General features: G+C 41.7%; 3 protein-coding genes, 1 long non-coding RNA gene and 1 other non-coding gene across 5 annotated transcripts in view; 2 read left to right on the top strand and 3 right to left on the bottom strand.

Moving 5' to 3' along the window:
- Nucleotides 1-1,509: 1,509 nt before the first annotated feature.
- Nucleotides 1,510-1,581, bottom strand: Trnae-cuc (transfer RNA glutamic acid (anticodon CUC)). Its single transcript has one exon. It is a non-coding gene; the product is annotated as a tRNA-Glu (tRNA).
- A 2,765-nt stretch (nucleotides 1,582-4,346) lies between these two features.
- Nucleotides 4,347-5,429, bottom strand: LOC149106602 (melanocyte-stimulating hormone receptor-like). The gene has a single exon (XM_089298345.1). It carries the CDS (start codon nucleotides 5,279-5,281, stop codon nucleotides 4,364-4,366), a length of 918 nt encoding a protein of 305 aa, XP_089154471.1. The 5' UTR covers nucleotides 5,282-5,429; the 3' UTR covers nucleotides 4,347-4,363.
- A 3,245-nt stretch (nucleotides 5,430-8,674) lies between these two features.
- LOC149106601 (uncharacterized) lies at nucleotides 8,675-10,571 on the top strand. The gene is made up of 2 exons (XR_016209717.1): nucleotides 8,675-8,964; nucleotides 10,326-10,571. It is a non-coding gene; the product is annotated as an uncharacterized LOC149106601 (long non-coding RNA).
- Nucleotides 10,572-11,814: 1,243 nt separating this feature from the next.
- The window catches only part of LOC149106579 (uncharacterized), a 70,761-nt gene continuing 61,347 nt past the window's right edge, over nucleotides 11,815-21,228 (top strand). The window contains exons 1-3 of the mRNA XM_089297839.1: nucleotides 11,815-12,164; nucleotides 12,247-12,312; nucleotides 12,670-12,785. Of these exons, the coding sequence (XP_089153965.1) occupies nucleotides 12,283-12,312; nucleotides 12,670-12,785 (146 nt within the window). The 5' untranslated portion in view covers nucleotides 11,815-12,164; nucleotides 12,247-12,282. The remainder of the gene's footprint in view (nucleotides 12,165-12,246; nucleotides 12,313-12,669; nucleotides 12,786-21,228) is intronic.
- Nucleotides 13,296-19,478, bottom strand: LOC149106600 (uncharacterized). Its single transcript, XM_089297840.1, has one exon. The coding sequence runs from the start codon at nucleotides 18,351-18,353 to the stop codon at nucleotides 13,674-13,676; it is 4,680 nt and encodes a 1,559-aa protein (XP_089153966.1). The 5' UTR covers nucleotides 18,354-19,478; the 3' UTR covers nucleotides 13,296-13,673.

The following is a 21,228-nucleotide window of genomic DNA, read 5'->3' as shown; positions in this document are numbered from 1 at the left end:
ATCAATAAACGAGATGCCCGCCCCTGATGCTGTGTTTGTGTTTATTAAGATTAGTTACAAAATATTTTATAATCGTTTCAGGGTGATTAGAGTATAAGTATGATTTCAGACCAAAATTGCACTCCACTCAGTTCAATTGCCACTTTATTAGATCCATTTTGAAATCGCACAATTTTATCGCCTTAATTTTTAGATTTCTGGTGTATTGTTCTAGTAGCCGGTTTGTTAAAAAAAAAAAGCGGAACCGGAAACGCCTTTACGTCTCATTTAGTATGCGAAATGATGTCATGTGACGAAAACTCATCCGAGCATGACAAAGAAACAAGCGGTTTTGAAGTGAGAACGAAAATAGTCTACCTCAGGTATAAAAGTTCAATTCTCGTCGCCTGAATCAATGATGGCAGGTCTTTCTTTCTTCTGTGGTTGAGGCTGAGACTTTTCATTGTCTTTGGAGAAGGAATTTGAAGGTGCATCCTGCGTAATTCTGCGATGGATTTCTTTTGACTTGTGAAACTCGAGTGCACGGTGCCCAGTGGATGGTACGTTTTTTTTTTCTTTCATACCGTTTAATGGCATGATTTTAAGGGAGTCCAGCACGTTATCATCTCCGTTTCTTTTTGTGACCTCGGCGAAGGACTCAATACTCAGGACCTTGTCAAGTTCTTGCGGCGCCATTTGTTTCAAGATATTTCCAAGATGGCGGGACTAGCACCAGCTTCATAAGACGTTCATTCATTCATTGTTTTGTGGAGCGGGGCGTATTTTGACTATGTTTATTCACAGCGACAGAGTTGAGCTCTTTTGTTGCTTCGTTTGAAACCTGGAAACATCTAACTTCTTGAGATGGCCCTGAATTTGTTGTTGTGTGGTTTTCGTTTGTTTATGTTTTACTGGACTCGGTATCATACGGATTTTGAGTAGACGTTGAAGAAAAATCGCCAAAATATTCGTCAAAATGGACACTGAAAGTTGGAAACTTCCATTAAAGTAGGTGTTCAGCCTGAAGGAGCTCATAATCGTCATTTAGAAACTGTAATTAATAACATTCGTCAATTTTTTTGGAAAAAAAACAAAGTTTTGGCAATAGTAGTTGCTAAATTCTCCACACAATGGCTTTTTGCCTCTCATTTTCCTGAAATTTTATTGTTTGCTTTAAACTAATTTTGAAATCTGATTGGTTGTTTTGTTTTACTGTGCCATTCTCAATGGCTGAGAAAAAGATGCGATTTAGAGCAAAAAATAGTGCGATTCGTGAATAAATCGCACCATTGAGAGCCAATCAGATTGCAAGGATAACCAGTGATTTCAAAATGGATTTAATTTAGTCAGTAATCCGCGTGCACTTGCTATCCAAGTACACGTAAATACCATCGGTTCACTTGGTGCAAAGGAACGTACTGTTTTAATGCAAGACTCGATCCGCGAAAGAACAACTTATCGAAGCCATAATTTTCAGAGTAAAGGAAATGAAGTCGAAGTTAGATTTTAATGTAAAAGTTAATTTATCGCTTCCCACGCCGGGAATCGAACCCGGGCCGCGGCGGTGAGAGCGCCGAATCCTAACCACTAGACCACGTGGGATTGCACGTTAAAGCTAAGAATAATTTTAGATCCGGGTTGTTCAGAACAGATTGTGCGATCCACGGGATAGAAATTATTCACTGCAAAACATTAAGGAAAGGTTGGAAAGAATAAAAAAGCAGTTTCGGGAAACAGTTTTTCATATTAATCAAATTAGCTGATGTTTGGTTTCATTTGTTCGTTGGTTTTTTTAAGGGTTGTTACAGTAGTATGTCTCTCTTTAGTTGTAATTTGATTTAAATGTTTGCGATCAGTAGGGGTTTTATTTTCATTGAATTTTCGGTGGCATCTGTCCAACTTCATCAGAGTGTAAAGTGGATGTTCGTGCAGTAACGTAGCTTACGTCCATTTTTCACCCTGATGAAGGTGGACAGATGCCACCGAATATTCAGTGGACAAAAACCTACAGATCGGATATATTTAGAGCCAAATAATCAGTGTCCACCAATCGCAACAATCGAAGTATCTTTAGTTGTACGTAAGTTTAGGTATTCAAACCGTTAAAATTGATTTATAAGTAGAAATGCTGTATCTCCATCTAGTATTAACACCAGCCGGAGGACTCTAAAAGAAAAGAAAAAAGAGATTTTCCCACGACGGGAATCGAACCAGGGCAGCGGCGGTGAAAGCGCCGAATCCTAACCACTAGACCACGTGGGAATCCTATCTTATCCAGGTTTCTGCCTTAGAGTCAATCAACACCGATCAGTTACGAAAATTTCAAATGTATGATTGACAGGTCTAGTTACTGAAAACAAAAATTGACACATTTCCAGGCACAGAACGACTTTGATGCACTGATAAGGCGCAAACATTACAAAAATATTTCAATTTCAAAGGCTATTGACACGTATAATAAGCACTTATTTACTGGCCCCGAGGGAAACAGTGAGTTTTTTTTCCCCTCCCCCTTAATGTTCCCCGAGGCAAAGCCGAGGGGAACATTGAGGTCGAGGGGAAACAAAGCTCACTGTTTGCCGTGGGGCCAGTCATTATGTGTTTTGTTATACCTCCCAACTCAAATATGGGAAAAACTGCGAAACAATTATTTGCTTAAAGCCGGGAGGTACAACAAACTTGCTGCGGTTTCAAAGTGCACGACCTGATTACGTGCGAGTCGAAAATTCAAGTCATTGTTTCCCTAGGGAGTTAGTGAGTTTTGCTTCCCTTGTGGAGTTTTGACCCACGACACGTGACACGTTCTCTTCCAATCGGAAAACGTATTTGAGTTGGGAGGTATAACAAAGGACGATGTTTTCTAGGTTGTTAGATATGAAAAGTTCGGTCATTTCCATGCGCACATGGACCCTAATGTTTGATCGTCATGTGGCTGATTTTTCCTGGTTACTTGCTCATGGCGTAGTTCTCACTGCTGATCGTCTTCGTTCGTCTTTTCGCATGTGGTCTGTTCCTCCTAATTGTTTTTGTGGTGCTTCCTTAGAGACTGCTGGCCATTTGTTTTTTGAGTGCTCTTTGGCCCAGAGTGTTTTGACTTGGGTGCAGTCTCTGTTAGTCCTTGCTGTTCCGTCTGCTTCGTCATTGTGTCTCCGTCATGTGCTGTTTGGTTTCGACATCGCTGAGTTCACAGTTATCCCTCTGTTTTTTTCCCATTTTATCAACCTTGCTAAACATCGCATCTGGTTGGCACGTAACGATTTCCGTTTTAGGAACCAACTGTCCTCTGCGTTTGATGTCATTGCAGCGGTTCGTTCCCAGGCCTGTTTTATTCTAAAACTCTGGTCTCCTAAGTGTGTGCGCCGGTTCTTTATCAAGCAGTGGGGTGCTTTTTGGTGTCATTGCTTCAGTTTCTGACGACAATGTTCAGTTTAATTTCTAACTTGTAGTCTACTCTTTCAATGCTCCTACCATACTTTTGTTTGCAAGAAATAAATTGGATTTTAAATAAACGTCGCCCTCAAATAACGAAAAATTTCATAAACGGCGCGGCGTTTAATCAAGTAAATACAGCATTTGTATTGCAATATAATGTAGCATATATGTAAGGCATTTTCGGGCTATTTTGTAGCTTTAGCCTGAAATTGCTTTGCAACCACGTTAGATTACCTTTTTGATTACATTGTAAATGAAAATAAATAAATAAATAAATAAATAACCGTGAAAATGGCTATTGAGCCCTTTCACCGCCGCAGTCCAATTGGGCTCAATCCCTGCGGTTTAATTTTTCATTTATCCGGCACATCAATAATATAGGAATACAGGCATTATGTAAGATGAGACGATTACCTACGACTGTCACATGTGAGGTAACTGAGAAAGGCCTTGTCATTTACGCGCACGATCATCGATCTTTTTATGACAATCATGACGTTGTTGTACGTTTTATGCGCAGGTTGGTAGGGACGAAAATCTTTGTAACAGGTCAGATCAAATGTTTTTAATAGCTAGCTTTTGGAGGAAAAAAAAAAGAAAAAAAAAGTGTTTCAGACCATCCTATAATAATGTTGTTAAATGGAGTCCCGATGTTTGAGATACGTTTATAATTAAGAAAACTCTATAACATGTAACGCCCTGTCCACATAAAATAAACAAGACTAAAACATCTGTCATGGCACAGCAAACAAAAAAAATATTAACAAAGAGAATGGAAAATGTACTTTCTGTACTACATTATGAATAAAATAAAAATCCGAATATTCCAGTCGTTTAGATTATGCATGCTTAAGCCAAAATTTCCCTTCGTCCAACAAGGAAGAAGTACAACAAAAGATTGCGCCAATATGTTACAGTTCAAACTATTTTGCACCTTTGCAGTCAAGGAGGGCTAACTTTTATTACAGAAAAACAGCCTTTTCAGATATTGTTTGACTGCGGATCGCACTAGTTTAATTCTCCAGCAGTATACAATAGGGTTTATTGAGGAGTTTATTAACACAACTGTTGTGGCGTAGTCATAAGCCGTTCCTACTGACCGCGTAGTACCTCTTATTGTTTCAAGAACCATAACCACTACGAAAGGAAGATAAAAAGCCAACAACAAGCCATAAACATAGAGTACCGTTATGGCTGATTTTTTGCATTTAAGTACCTCAACTGTGTTTTGTTGTAAGTTAGTCATTGTTTGGTTTCGCGTATTTATTTGGCGTTGGTGCTTAAGAGCAATCTGGAATATTTTACTTGTGCAAAATGTAATTGTTAGAAGAGTTGCCATTGCTGCTATACTTGGAAGAATGACCCATTTGTCAAACCAAAACTTTATGATGGTCCCAGCAGAACAAACGATCCAAACTCCTACTATAACCATTACCACCCGTGGCACTGTGATCAGATTGCTGTACCGCAGATGCAGGGTTAAAGCGAGAAGTCGATCGATGCAGACTCCGCTCAGGGTTAAGAAAGAAACTCCAGAAGTTATCCATCCGCAAAAGAACTGAACCATCCTCAGTTTACAATAAGCGCTGAAATTCTCTAAAAGCTCTGCTAACTTGTAAGCAACGAAGCATGGCTGAACAACCAATCCAACAAGCAGATCTGAAACTGCCAAACAAAATAGCAGCGTAAAAGATGGCGAATGAAGTTCTCGAGATTTGCATATTACAAGCATGACGATGCAATTTCCCAGTATTGCAGTGAGCGCGAACAGTGCAGTTACAACACACGACAAAATGCTGCCTGTAACATTACGTCCTGTTTGCTCCCAATAAACCTCCAAGAAAAAACATTTTAAGTCTGTCACGTTCATTGTGAATCTTAGGTTGTGGGAAGCTGATTCGCGATCTCCAGTTACTGCGAGAATGGTCGAGACTGATATGAACAAAATGGAAATCGTTCTTGAATCCAAGTTTCGTCTGTGTGTTCATCTGTTATAAAGAGTATGTATATTATGTCAGAGAAAGAGAAATCGAGCCAATTTAAGCTGTCAAATTTCAAGGCATGTCCTCAATTGTCCTTAACTAAAGAAATACTGTACGAGTTATTTAAGAGAGAACACGCGATATTTCTAGTTCAAGTTCCGTTATTATTATGTTTTATGTAGGAGCAAATTCAGAGGGGAGGATTGTAAAAACAATGTGTGAAAACATTGTCAGATTGTTTATGCCTTGTGAAAAGACAACTTTGACGGGAGCATATGGTTTGTCAAGCTGTTTAAGCTGAGTAAAGACATTTTATTTATGCACATATGTAATATGTAATAGTATGTATGTATGTAAGTTGAACGTTTTAGAGTTAGAGTCTTCCGTATATATACTCGGCCATCGTGGTATTTAGACATGTTCCACGCTCACCAGCCGGTAGGGATGACCATCGATAGCGGTGCCATTGGTAACATGATCCACCACACAGTCACCCAGCGACGTAACTGCCGTGTCACACCTATTTTTCAATCGGTTTACCAAAGTAGGTGCTCATCCCTACCTCAAGTCCTCGATGAGACACGCTTTTCATTCACCCGCAGCAGCCACGAGTTCATGCCTCGTCCTCTTCCGGATCAAATATACGCCTTGACCCCGCAACAATCTACTTTTCACAGATAACAGAGCTAAGTTCAACTTTCTCCTAAATTGCCGATGACCTGTATCTGTGGAGGGAACACCGCACTAGATCTTCTCTAGGTTCATGTACAAGCCCTCCACAAATATGATCTCCGCCTGTCTGTGTTAAAGACTGTTATCAATCCCCCACAATATCCTAGGCTGGTTTTGGAACTCTTGTACTTAACAAGCGAGTGCACACGCACATCGTGTTGCGGCATGATTGTTCCGAGCGCGACACCGTGGGTCAGATGAGGCTCCTCTGCGTATCCAAATAGTCGATCTATACTACATTCGGCAATGCCTCATAAGCCCTGGGCTACTGCTCGCACCATTACACTGCCGAAACCAGAAGACCAGGTATGGATTGTCACTACTACGTTTAGTAGGGGTCAGTTTAGTGCAAAATTGCGAGGGTCACAGGCAAAGTGGCCACCTTGCAAAATAGACGCCCAAGCTATCGCTTCAGACGCCAAATACTTAAGCACATATCTGATCAAGTCTCACCAAAAGACCTGCATCCTGACAGACAGTAAGCCCTGCATGCACGCATACGAAAGGCTCACATGTCTATCTTCGATTCCTCTCCACCGTCGGTCGATATGAAACATCAGTCGGGTATTTTTCCGGGTCAGTAATCCTGCCTTCCAATCTCGCTAGCCGCAAAGTAGCACCATGCTGTCATGCTGCCAGATCTGATCTTTGCCGCATAACCCAAGCCTCAACACTAAACCTAAACCTTACGCCCAACTTCAAATGTAGGGGTATAGCCGTCCTCTTGCCCCCCACCCGATACTGTCGGGGTATTGTTGGCTACAGACATCATTAATCGCTCCAGACAGTACAGCTCGCGCTTGTACTACGGGAGTCCGGCACTTCGCTGACACCCACAAGTCTGCCGGAGGACGAGCGCCGTCACATTCTTGGTGAAGCTCTCATCTTCTTTCGCTTCAAATTGCGTTCTCTTGACGGACCCCTGCCTTGAGATACAACATTCACCAACCACCAAATTTCCCTACAGGACAAAGAAATCATCTTACGTCCGCATGAGCAACGCCTGGCCAATCTCCCGCACATTGAGAAGTCCAAGGCACCAGTTGCAAAGTTAGAGTCGTCCAGCAGGTAAAAATCTATGTTAATGATCTCACATACACTGTGACCAGAACAACACCCAAGCCCGTGACCGCGTCCTAGTTGTGGCATTATCAAGTTTTTTTTTGCAAGATTAGAACATTTGGAAGACATGATTAACCATCCCAGTTATACACACCACTTGAGTAGCCTGTTTTTTTTTTTTTTGTTTTTGTTGTTTTTGTTGTTGTTTTTTTTTTCAGGCTTTATTTCAAAACTGCTGTGACGATAGGTTTTTCCTGCAACACTGTAAATTTTCGGACTGAACGGACACTTGAACTGACAACTGGGGGAATCTAACTCTTGGCGAGCACTGCTTGGCTGCGGGAACGGAAATTCGTCACGATTTCCTGGTACACGAGGATCTACTTCAATCGTCTTCACTACGGACGTCAAGGAAGAGACATAACTTGGTCCAACAGTAGTTTATTCTGCACTCTAACGTCGAGGGTGAAACTGACATACTCGGCGGAGTAGCCGCTGTAAAATCGTAACGATGTAATCGATGTAATCGAAAAAGCTTTACAAACGTACTTGCTTATATATCATCCTTTACACGTCAAGTGTTTACAATATGCTAATGTAGCTTCAAGTATACAATACGAGCGGAAAGTACTTAATTAAGATAGCGAATTCTAATCAACACCACGAGGCTTCCAAAATTAAAAATAGAGTGCTAGGATTAAAATTACACAGGCTGAGATTAAGATAGAACAAACTTAGGAAATTAAAAGCGAGATACTTAAATATGAATTGGTGAATTGGTGTTACCGACAGCAAGGAAAAATTATCCTATGAATAGAAAGCATTAAAACTCCATTAGTGAAAAGTAGTTCAGCTGGCTAACTTCCGAGAAAACTAATAAAACTTCATTAGTGAAAAGTAGTTCAGCTGGCTAGTTTCAGAGGGAACGGAAGGTATATTTCAATAATAAAAAGAAACTCAAATGACCCGATAACGAACTACTAGTCTTCTAAATGAAAGTTAGTGAAACAGCGTTGCACACGCTCAGGTATACAAAGAATCGGCAAAGTACAATGAAGAACAAAACTTAAGACAGGAGTACCCGTCGGATCCGCTCCGCAAAATATCCGCTCTGCAGACTAAAGTTGAGCTGGCTGGGAATTTTAGCATTAAACAGAATCTTGCTGAGAATTTAGCTTATCGAGAGCTAGCTAGCTGGAAAACTTTTTTTGGTGTTCAAATAGCTTACATTGTGGTTTTACTAATCAGTTCTGGCTGGAAATTACATTCCGGATGCGATCACTGACTGAAGTGTGTCACTTGACACTCTCTGACTGCTTGACCTTTTGTTTGAAAACATGCTTACAATATAATGTTAGTTGTTTATTAAAGTTTTATTTACCAGCAAACAATAGAAGTCTGTTCTGCTGTCATTTATAGTGTGAAATTAGATCGGTTTCTTTTCCCTTGACGCTCCTTTTTCCCACGTTCAGTTGCATGCTTCACCACCGTTGATCCGGTCGCGGAAAATCATCGTCTGTTCTGCTTTCATGTTCTACCTTGAGACAACTGGTATCTGGTGATAACGTTTCTTGGTTCGTGCAGTCTTTTCACATTTTTGCCTGAGGCCCGGTGAGACTCGGGTAACCTCGTAATATTTTGTAACTAAAACATTGTTCCCGTATAATTTTGTGTCCAACGGTCGGTTTCAAGTGCGATCAGATTTTGCCGACCAGTTGTTTGAGGGTTTGGCAGCCAGAGAACTCTGAGGACTCCACTGATAAATTCAAAGGTTCAGGTAAGAACTACTTTGGAGTTGAACTAGCTGAATCAGGCTATATTTTTAATATTCAGTGATAATGTTTAAGCAATGTGTGCGGGAAAAGCCGGCGCAGGTTTTCAAACTGTATTCGCCACTGTATTGTATTTCAAACCCAACGGAAAGTGCCGCTTCAGTGAAGACAGTGAAAGCAAGAAAAGGCCTAATATGTCTCAGAACTTGGAAGGGTTTTCGAAACTGTCAGTGCATTCATCCACAGTGATCCTACTTCCAAGTGTAATTTCAATTCTGTAATTTAATGACCAGTAACATCCGATCCCGGTGCTGCAGTCGATCATGACCGCTTTTTAACTCGTCGAACGTTAAAACATGAGCTATTGAAACACATTTGCCGCGTCTTGGACAAACTGACGAGATATTGAAATGATTATTTTTTCCCGGTGTAAGAAAGTATTGTTTCCATCGGTTTCTTTACTGAAGTCCGATCGTGTTCTTTATATAACTGAAGGCTGATTACCTATTGCTGCCTTTTAGTATCGCCGAAAATTTGCCCTGAAAGAGCTGTTGACCAACACACCTGATTGATCTATTTCAATGCTAATTGTACTGTACTTTGGGATTTAAAAGGGAATACAAAGGCTTGCCATGTCAAAGGTCAGAAAAGACCAGAAGGCAATCATGTCATTCCAGATTTCGTTCTTTCGGTGTCGATAGCGCCAGGACAATAATGTGTAATTTAATTTCTTATGCGTTCCCATTTGTTAACGCGCGTGTTTTTCGCACATTCAGTTTCTGTTAGAGAACAAGTTATTTTGTATGCCTGCGTTGTTACCGGAAATAGAGACATTTCGCCTTATTGTCCTTCTTTTTATGATGGCACAGACAGTGATTTTGTGGTGGAACAACTATCGCGCGGTTCAGTTCATGTAGCTAAGGCAAAGCGCGAAACATGGCACACGAAAAAATAGGGAAGAGGCGTGGCACCAGTTCACACCATTCACTGAATTCACGCTTCTGGGTTATAGTTTGATGACGAAATGAGCGGTGAAAAATTATTCCACAATTATTTTTCTTAAACAGTTAAATCCTTGCTTCTTTGACTTGCCCCAGGGAATGTAATTTTCAACAATGTAACATCAGTTAAAATCTAAGACATTTCATTGAATTCTCTCATGAATGAGCTATTTTTGTGAACATAGTTCTTGATCTAGATCTTACATTGAGGGGCCCGATAGTATCACCAGTTTTGTATATTATTATGTGTCCGTGGCTGTGTGGGTATTTAGATGCATGTGTGTGTGTGTGTGGACGGGGGGAGGACGCCGGTATAAGAGGGATTGTGCAGTATGTTACATTTTCTAAAACATATCATTTTTCAGGTGTAAAATTAACTGCGTGAACTATAAGAAGCACAGCTAAAGATGCTGCAAACGTTACCCGATGTCATGGACTGGTACCCAAGAAAAGATGAGCAAATTTGTTGATGAAATCACGAGATTAAGTTTGTGAATCTTTTATGCTGTTCGTCCAGTGTATATTTATGACATTACACTGATCTGATTGATACATTTTGTTAACGAGTTAACGAGTAATGATGCTGTTAATAGCAATACTTTTACTGTGAACGGCCTTTAACATTCCAACAATGCCGGGGTCTTTGCTGCGAAACTTTGCACTTAACTGTGTGAAACTTTTACGGTGAACGACCTATAACATCCCAACAACGCCGGGGTCTTTGCTGCGAATGTTTGCACTTAACTGTGTGAAACTTTTACGGTGAACGGCCTGTAACATCCCAACAATGCCGGGGTCTTTGCTGCGAATGTTTGCACTTAACTGCGTGAAACTTTTACGGTGAACGGCCTGTAACATCCCAACAATGCCGGGGTCTTTGCTGCGAATGTTTGCACTTAACTGTGTGAAACTTTTACGGTGAACGGCCTGTAACATCCCAACAATGCCGGGGTCTTTGCTGCGAATGTTTGCACTTAACTGTGTGAAACTTTTACGGTGAACGGCCTGTAACATCCCAACAATGCCGGGGTCTTTGCTGCGAAACTTTGCACTTAACTGTGTGAAACTTTTACGGTGAACGGCCTGTAACATCCCAACAATGCCGGGGTCTTTGCTGCGAATGTTTGCACTTAACTGTGTGAAACTTTTACGGTGAACGGCCTGTAACATCCCAACAATGCCGGGGTCTTTGCTGCGAAACTTTGCACTTAACTGTGTGAAACTTTTACGGTGAACGGCCTGTAACATCCCAACAATGCCGGGGTCTTTGCTGCGAATGTTTGCACTTAACTGTGTGAAACTTTTACGGTGAACGGCCTGTAACATCCCAACAATGCCGGGGTCTTTGCTGCGAAACTTTGCACTTAACTGTGTGAAACTTTTACGGTGAACGGCCTGTAACATCCCAACAATGCCGGGGTCTTTGCTGCGAATGTTTGCACTTAACTGTGTGAAACTTTTACGGTGAACGGCCTGTAACATCCCAACAATGCCGGGGTCTTTGCTGCGAAACTTTGCACTTAACTGTGTGAAACTTTTACGGTGAACGGCCTGTAACATCCCAACAATGTCGGGGTCTTTGCTGCGAAACTTTGCACTTAACTGTGTGAAACTTTTACGGTGAACGGCCTGTAACATCCCAACAATGCCGGGGTCTTTGCTACGAAACTTTGCACTTAACTGTGTGAAACTTTTACGGTGAACGGCCTGTAACATCCCAACAATGCCGGGGTCTTTGCTGCGAATGTTTGCACTTAACTGTGTGAAACTTTTACGGTGAACGGTCTGTAACATCACAACAATGCCGGGGTCTTTGCTACGAAACTTTGCACTTAACTGTGTGAAACTTTTACGGTGAACGGCCTATAACATCCCAACAATGCCGGGGTCTTTGCTGCGAAACTTTGCACTTACCTGTGTGAAACTTTTACGGTGAACGGCCTATAACATCCTAACAATGCTGGGGTCTTTGCTGTGAAACTTTGCACTTAACTGCGTGAAACTTTTACGGTGAACGGCTTTAAACATCCCGTCAATGGGTATTTATGAAATTTTTACGGTAAACTACCTCTAAGAATGTGTGTCTTTGGTTGTTTAGCTTTCAAGTTAAATTAATTTTGTGAAAGTTGTTTTGACAGTGCTTTGCAGTCTTGGGTAAGGCATGAATCAGTGACATGGACTGAGATGGATCACCAACATTCAAGGTATGAATTATCAAGATTTTTTTTACTCATTTTATGATAAAGATTCTAATGTGGTTTATACACTTTTATCTCGCAATTCCAGAGTGGGAAGCTCAGAGAAGACAGTTGTCCAAAGAAAATGAAAAACACGTTTTTCAATACTTTTGAGGTAAACATGGTGTTACTAATCAGCACTAAACCAGCTCCCTTTGGTTGTTTTAAGGAGCTGGCATAACCCTTTATTTTTCCAAAAAATCATTAGAAATTATTGTAAACTACTAAATCGGGGTAAACATATAAAGTGTGTTGCTGTTGTTGAAATTACAATCATTATTGGGCTAGCAATGTAGAAGTAAACCGATATGTAGTAGTAAAGGACTTCAATATTATTTTTTGTTCATTTCCCTTACAGCGTTATATAAAAGTAATTTTGCAACAGGCATTTCTTTGGTGAAAGCAAGTTTGATCTGAATGTCTAAAAGGATTAGAGGGATCTTATTTTAAACATAAGTGTGAATCGTTTTAGATGTCAGAACGCAAAGTGCCAAACTGTCACACGTATGCTGAACCTGGAAGACATCTGAAGTATCGGAAAACAACGTGCTGGGAGACACCTTGTCCGATCCACTTAAGACATAAATGGTAAGTTGTATTGTTTTTAAGTGATAACATATCAAAGTGTAGATTTTGCTTATAGCGGCAAAAATAACCACATATTGCTAATTTATCTCTAATAATAGTCAACAGACAATAGGCTGTTGAATGAAGGTCCTAAACAATGCGTTTGTTTTTAATCTAAGTCAAAACGCTGGCCAGAACATTTTTTCGCCTATAATTGCCTTGCTGGCATTTGCAATGTTACCCTTTACTGCTGGCTGGCTACTTGGCTAATTGCCATTTTTCTAGCTCGGTATTCAAAATTTTCATTATGTCTGGCTGGGAGTTTTATGAAATAAAGTCGATCTTGCTAGCAGTGAAGAGCGGATATTTTTTTCCCAGGAAAGTTGCTTATTAATGGTAATTGACGTGGGAGCACAGAATCAGTGCTTGAGAAGTCACATATTAAATTTCCAGTTAAAGTGTCGTTGGGTACTCCTGTTAAGATCTCTAGCTGTTAACTGAAAAGAGGCTACTGTCGGTTTTTTCCTATAATTTTCCAAATAATAAAGAAATGTCTGTGCAACGGCGAATTTTCTCATAACATTCCTCCCACCTTAAAATCGAGACCTCCTGGTCGAGCAAGACGTATAAAAGGAATTTACAACTCAACTTGACTATCTGAACATGGTTTACAAGCGTTAAAATGGTCTCCAGAAAATTCCTAAAAATCTTTCTTGGTACTTTAATATTCCTTATCAAATTTCTTTCCATTAGCTTGTCTCTTTTGGAAAAACTGTCTACTTGTCTACTTCGACACTGAAATCCCTCCTATAATCTCATTTCTGTGAGGATATATTTCTCATTAACCTGTTTGTCTATATGCGTCAATAATGCGTTACTTCTTCAATGTCATCAACACCTCTTCCTCTCTCAAAATTCCTGGTCAAATGTAAACTGGCTCTCTTGATTCTTTACATTTCGGTAGACATGAATCTCTTGTGGTAACCTAGAACTGTTTTCTTTGCTTGAAGACATGGCCTTTAAGGTTTTCTGAACATCACCGGTTTCAAAGAGCGATACGACTAACTTCAATGTTTTAACTCTCGGTACGTTTCTTTCATTTTGGGCTTCACTCTGGTCAGATCTCTTGTAATTCGCTAGGCTAAGTGGGGTACAAATTTCGTGACCACCTTGAAGGATATCATTGGGGGTTTCCTGGAAGAAGAACTTGGGTAGTTTCTGAATAACGGGCTTGTCGTTGTTTTCCGTGGGTGGCGTGCATGAAGCAGTCAGTAGGTATAGTACAATGAGCAGCAAAAGTAGGAGTGACTGGTGAGAAAACATCAGTTTGTTCTTTTCATTACGTTGAACAAATTTGGACTTAAAAATCTCTGGTAAAGGCGCTAGATTTGCATCACTGACCACGGTGTTCTTTTCATTCAACTTCTGCTGGGAAAGGAAGGTTCCCATCACTGGCACAGTCTTTGTGCTGGCTTGTTCTCCAACGTATCCTGTTCCTTTGAAGGAAAGAGTACCATCTACTAGATCAATAAGGGCTCCGTTCTTATGTAGAAAACCTCGACCAAGGATAGCATCGTAGGTCAGGTTCTGCATGACATGAAACTCACAGGTATATTCTCTTGCCTGCAACTGTAAAGGTATCGTAAACTTTCCTAACACTGGAACTTTCTCTCCGCTTACTGTCTGGACAGACGATAAGGAGCCTTCGCTCATATTAGGCAGGAATTGACCATAAATCTTCGTGAAAAACTGTTCGTTTATGGCTGATACGCACGCTCCAGTATCCACGAGTAACTGAACTGCTTGGCCTGCTATTTCACCTTCTGTAGTTAGATCACTGTACTTCAGCTTGAAATCCTTTTTACCAGACGAGAAATCGTTGCTTGGCTGAGCTGCTGACTTCGATTGACGGTGGTTTGTTGCGGGCAAAGGTACTTGCTTATGTGAAATTTGTGGTTGTCGCTTATTGGCTCTTGTCAGCTTCACTTCTTGTTGTGATTGTGTTGTACTTGCTGCTTTTTCCTGGCTGTTTGTCTTGTCTTGCTTTGGTAGCGCGGCTAACACATGAACTGACGAGTTTTCTTCTCCTTCAAATGTTAGTTTGCAAGTGCGTACTGGCTGACGGGAGCTTTGTTCAGCTGATCCTGAACTCCTTACTTTGTTTTCATGGTAATTTAGAACTCGCTGGGCATACTGAGCATCTAATGCGGACAAACGCGCCGAGGAATGAGTTGCCAGACGCTGATTTTCTTCCTGATTGTAATTTGCATGGTACTCTTGGCTCCCTTCTTGGTTCTGGTACGGGCTTTCTGGCTGGTAATAATAGTAACAGTTATATTGGATATGGCCAGTGCGTCCACACCTATAGCACACGGTGCGGTTACGTCGGGCGAGGCGGTCCATGCGATCTACTCGTTGGTTCAGATTTTCTAAACCGTTTTCCATTCGGCGAATTTCTTTCAGCAATTCCGGCATCTCTCTATTGTTGGCTTCTGAAAACGCGGCGATGCTACCTGTATTTCCATCTCTGGCGTGACTGCCGTCAAATTTTCCTGATACTTTTCCTAAGAGTTTCTCCAACTTTGTTTGCAATTCTGGTGGTTGCTGATTGCTTGGGTTACCTGGGAAGCCCAACTTGGGTAGTTGACCTTTATAGATGTCTCGTGTAAACTGTTCATCGATCACTGTCATGCCTGCTCCGGTATCTACGAGTAACGTAATGTCTTGGCCATTTAGCTGGGCAGTGACTGTTAGGTCACATGGCTTGGCTTGATTATTTGTAATGTGACACTGTTCATCGGTTAAAGGTGAAGTTTCACGTTTTGTCTGGACAGGGTCTGGCTTATGGTTAGGCAAGCTGTCATTGTTGACTTCAGTGGATTCTCTTCCGGCGGAAGTACTATGTTTTGGCTGAGAGGGATCTGGAACCGAGGGATTCCCGATGTTCCCGTCCGTGCACAGGTCAACAATAACGTCCGTATCTGCTGTAATTCTGGTTTTGGTACGGCGTACAGCGTTAGGAAATGGGACGTGTTTTTTCTGACTCTGTGGTGAGTTACTCCTCTGGTTGCCGCTGAGTTCGTTCGGTTTCAGTGGACTAGCGACCAGGTGCTGACGTATTTCCGGTTCGGGCTTAGTTTCCAGGTTTCCAGGTAACTCGCGCTCGGGACGGGCAGCGGTTGTTACTTCACCAGTTGCTTTGTTTTCATTATTCGGCGCCATTGTTCGTTGACCACTTTCGGAGTGTGGTTTTGATACTTCAATAACCACAGTTGGCGACTGGTTTTCCTTTACTTGACCTTGCTGGAACACTTCTGGGACCAAGTGAGACGTATTTGGCAACTGCTGAGATAGTTCCTTGCCAATTTGCGATCCGACATCGCTCCAGTTTATTCTTGGAAACTCGCCTCCTTCTTTTGGAATTGTCTGGTGAATTGTATTTTGTTCTAGCGGAGCGACGAAACTATCCTCGTAATCTCCATCATCGAGCACGGCCATTCGCGGGCCACTTGCATTGAATTGAGAAGGCAATTCGCTCCGTCGTTGGGATTGATTGTAGCCTGAGCGGGAAGGATAATTTTCACTTGTTTGACGTCGCTGCTGGTTCGGCTGGAATCGGTCGTAGTTACTGGTTTCGCGTGAAGATCTCTGGTTACAATTTTGTTGAATATGTCCAACTCTTCCGCAAGTATAACAGATGGGTCGACCTTCTCGTGTTCGCTGTCTCGGCTGATCAACCTGATTTGGCGGATTTCGTCGAGCCAGCCCTTTAATCCGAGCATCCATTTGGCGAGAAAGTTCTTCTAATTTATCTTCCATTCGTCGAAATTCGCGCATGAAATCTGGATTTTCTCTCCTGTTTGGTTCTGCATATGCTGCCAGAATCGCTGTATTGTCACCCTTGGATGGCGTTTTCTCTACAAGTTCATTTAATTTTGCTTGTAATTGCGACGGTTGCTGTATACCTGGGTTAGCCGGGAGGCCTGCAATCCATGCATCAAGCCTGGCAAGGAGTTTAGCGTCAGTTAACGTATCCTCTGCTTTAGCGGGTTCCTTAATTTTTTGAAGTTTTTCGCTTATCTCTTCCATTTTTGCTAGGAGCGCACGGCTGGTCGCGCTTGCTTCAGTTATCCCAGTGGGATGACTCGGTTGTCGCGCCACGCCAGTTACAGGAGAACCCATGGTGTTTTTCACTGCACAAGTCAGCCTTGCTATTTCTTCAGCCTCGCGGAATGACTTGGGTTGTCTTAACAGTACTGTCTCCCTGACTTCTGGCCGTAACCCTTGGACAAAGTAACGCATCTTTTCCGCGTCAGTAATGCTCAACCGCCTGAACTTGTTTGTTAAGTCAGTTAGATATGTGTCCAAAGGTTCTATTGCTCCCTGTTGGCGAGTGGTAACTGCCTGCCAAATTATCCAGCTCTGGTTATCATTTGCAAACCTCTCTCTCAAAGAATCCCTCAGGTCGGCGTACGTGGACTTCTGATCAAGGGGTAAGGAGTAATAGAAATCCTCTGCGGGTCCGGCTAGATTCATTACCAGCTCCGCCTGTGCTGTTCTACTGGTTAGGTCTATGCGGCGAAGAGTTAGGTAATTTTCTATTTTATCCAACCATCGGTTCACATCTTCAGAGTCATAACCATGGAAAGGGGCTGGTCTTCGCGTGCTGACTGTTTCTGGAATTGGTGCTTGCTCCAATGCACTGGCTGTTTGCTGTTGGGCCCTCTGTTGTAACCTCAACTGGGTATGTAGAGTAGCCATTTGTTCTCTTAATTCTCTAAGTGTTTCAGCTTCCATGATGACTGATAGGTCGGGTTGATTTCTCTCGCTCTCTGTTCTCTTTTCTTTGTTATTGTTTTGATTTTCTTCGTGTTCGCTATCCTCCGAATCTTCTCGCTCGCTTTCCGTTTCTGTGTATCTGAAGTCGGCGCTAGGGACAGAGTCGCTGCGAGTCTTTGTTTTGTTTTGGTTTGGTTTTTTATAATTTATGCTATCTCCTACTTGACTGTGATTAGTCAACTGTGAATTAATTAACAGGTTTGAGTTATGTGCTAAACTCGAGTTCTGTTCTAGATCTGGCTCTTCGTTTTCGGGTTCGCTGATTTCTTCGACTTCTAAAGCAATCTGAGGGCCGATCTGTAACTGCCTGGAGTCAATTGGAGTGAAGTCTTCTAAGGAACTGCTATCGCTTGTTGCACGCGGTCCACAGGGAGTGGCTTGTTTTGATGAACTCGGTTGAACAATGGACGACTCTTGGCGTTGATCTACACTGATATTTATGGCTTCTCTGTTCGTACTATCGGCCTGACTTGGACTGGAAAATGCGGTGGACAAACGTGGGCCGTCTCTGGGTCTGCTTGGCTGGATTTCTTCGTTTAAATCTAACGCGGTCGTCGACGACTCGTGGACGACACTTCGATAATATGGCAATTCACACGACAATGTACAATTCTCTTCTTCTGACAACGAAGCTTGTACTTCTTTATTTACTTTAGGCGTACTGGCTTTAACTACGGGAACGGCTGATTTCCTACTTCGTAAATTATACGGCGAAAGTTTCTTCTTAAAAACTCTCTTCACGGACTTCATATATGAGGACAAAGAATTGATTTTGTACTCACGTTACTTGAGCGGCTTTTATCCTTTGTTCGCACTCAAGGGATTACAACAACTAGCGTCTTCGGTGAACTTGAATCTGCTCTGGGGCCTTGATAACGTCCTTGGAAGATCCACGAAGTACCACTCTTCTCCACAACTGTGACGATAAGTTTTCTCGGTAAGCTACTGTGACGATAAGTTTTTCCTGCAACACTGTAAATTTTCGGACTGAACGGACACTTGAACTGACAACTGGGGGAATCTAACTCTTGGCGAGCACTGCTTGGCTGCGGGAACGGAAATTCGTCACGATTTCCTGGTACACGAGGATCTACTTCAATCGTCTTCACTACGGACGTCAAGGAAGAGACATAACTTGGTCCAACAGTAGTTTATTCTGCACTCTAACGTCGAGGGTGAAACTGACATACTCGGCGGAGTAGCCGCTGTAAAATCGTAACGATGTAATCGATGTAATCGAAAAAGCTTTACAAACGTACTTGCTTATATATCATCCTTTACACGTCAAGTGTTTACAATATGCTAATGTAGCTTCAAGTATACAATACGAGCGGAAAGTACTTAATTAAGATAGCGAATTCTAATCAACACCACGAGGCTTCCAAAATTAAAAATAGAGTGCTAGGATTAAAATTACACAGGCTGAGATTAAGATAGAACAAACTTAGGAAATTAAAAGCGAGATACTTAAATATGAATTGGTGAATTGGTGTTACCGACAGCAAGGAAAAATTATCCTATGAATAGAAAGCATTAAAACTCCATTAGTGAAAAGTAGTTCAGCTGGCTAACTTCCGAGAAAACTAATAAAACTTCATTAGTGAAAAGTAGTTCAGCTGGCTAGTTTCAGAGGGAACGGAAGGTATATTTCAATAATAAAAAGAAACTCAAATGACCCGATAACGAACTACTAGTCTTCTAAATGAAAGTTAGTGAAACAGCGTTGCACACGCTCAGGTATACAAAGAATCGGCAAAGTACAATGAAGAACAAAACTTAAGATCTCTAGCTGTTAACTGAAAAGAGGCTACTGTCGGTTTTTTCCTATAATTTTCCAAATAATAAAGAAATGTCTGTGCAACGGCGAATTTTCTCATAACACTGCTTAAGTTAATTTTCTGCATAACTGCGATGAACAATCATGTCTTCATATCTTTCTCCGAAGAAAGTTTAATTTGTTCGCTTCCAATTCCGTAGTACATCCTACAAAGTGGAGACAACTGTCACCAACGCGCTTCAAATACAAATGCAGATTGATCAGGCGTTGAAACTCACCTCAGCAATCGTTACGTACCCTGACTTCTCGAGCCATACCAAGCGTAAAATCTACACGAGGAATTTAACCCAGGAAGTTCCGTGCAATGATGAACTTACCTCTAGCAACAAGGACCCGTCCACCTCTCGAGCCATCCCTGATCAGTAAGGAGATTCCTGTGTCGCTGATATTAGTGATCCTGATACATCTCGTCCTTCTCGCACATCTTTACGGATACGTCACCGCCCAGTTTGCTTTGATGACTCTGCTATAGTCGCTTCTGTTAGTGGTTGAAACGTCCCTTGATATTTTGTCCCAATCACTTTAGAACTTTAAGGAACAAGAGAAAGGAAGGAACACCAGAGCTGGCCAGCTGTACTTCTGCTGCATGAGTACGTAATTCGTTCCTTTTAGCTTCCCTCGTGTTTTGTACTCGCGTTTCTGAAGTCTCGCTTATTAGAGGTCGTTAGGTTGTGTTACGGACCGTGTTGTCGATCTATCGATCTTCTGTTTACTGGCACTTTTAATATTAGAGGGCCGACTTGAAATTGAAATTGTTAGTGCTCTTTATTGGTTTACTTAGTGCAAATCCTGACTCTATTTTGGTCTAAAGAAGTAAAATCTCACGTGGTCTTATTTTAGAATAATGCACTCTCAATGCCGCGGTCCGGGCTCATTCCTTGCAGATTCATATGCATAATTCAAGAGTACATGATGTTAGATGGGACGATTACGTACGACTGTCACATGTGAGGTAACTGAGAAAGGTCTTGTGTTCTATTTACAGGCCTACCGTGATCTTCATATGACAATCATTATGTTTGTTGTACTTTTTTGCGCAGGTGGCGTGGGACAAAAATCTTTGTCACAGGTTTTGAAACAGGTTAGATTAATGTGGTTGTAATAGCTTTTCAAAGGAAACGAATTATGACTCCAACAAGAACATGTACAAGACCATCCTATAATGTGGATCGCATTATAGGAGTTTAATTTTCCAACAGTATATAATAGGGTTTGATTGAGGAGTTTATTAACACCACCGTTGTAGCGTGTTCGTAAGCCATTCTTACTGGGCGCGTGGGACCATTGATGGCTTCAATAACCATAGCTACTAAGAACGGGAGATAAAAAACCAGCAGCAAACCGTAAGCGTAGAGAACTGTTACGGCTGATTTTTTGCATTTAAGTACGGTAACAGTGCTGTTTTGTAAGTTAATCATTGTTTGGCTTTGTGCGTTTATTTGGCATTGATGCTTAAGAGTTATTTGGAATATTTTACTTGTGCAAAACGCAATAATTAGAAGGGTCGACCCTGCTAAGATACCTGGAAATTAAGAATTACCCATTTGTCAAACCAAAACTTTACGATGGTTCCAGCAGAGCAAACGATCCAAACTCCTACTATAACCATTACGACCCATGGCACTGTGATCAGACTGCTGTACCGCAGATGCAGGGTTAAAGCGAGGAGTCGATCGATGCAGGTTAAGAAAGAAACTCCAGAACTTATCGACCCGCAAAAGAACTGAACCATCCTCAGTTTACAATACGGGCTGAAATGATCTAGAAGCTTCGCTACTTTGTAAGCAA

The sequence above is a fragment of the Orbicella faveolata genome, unplaced genomic scaffold (genome assembly GCF_042242905.1).
Source record: "Orbicella faveolata isolate gen_17 unplaced genomic scaffold, um_ofav_v1 contig_3, whole genome shotgun sequence".
Lineage (NCBI taxonomy): Eukaryota > Metazoa > Cnidaria > Anthozoa > Scleractinia > Merulinidae > Orbicella > Orbicella faveolata.
This window is presented reverse-complemented; position numbering and strand designations above follow the sequence as displayed.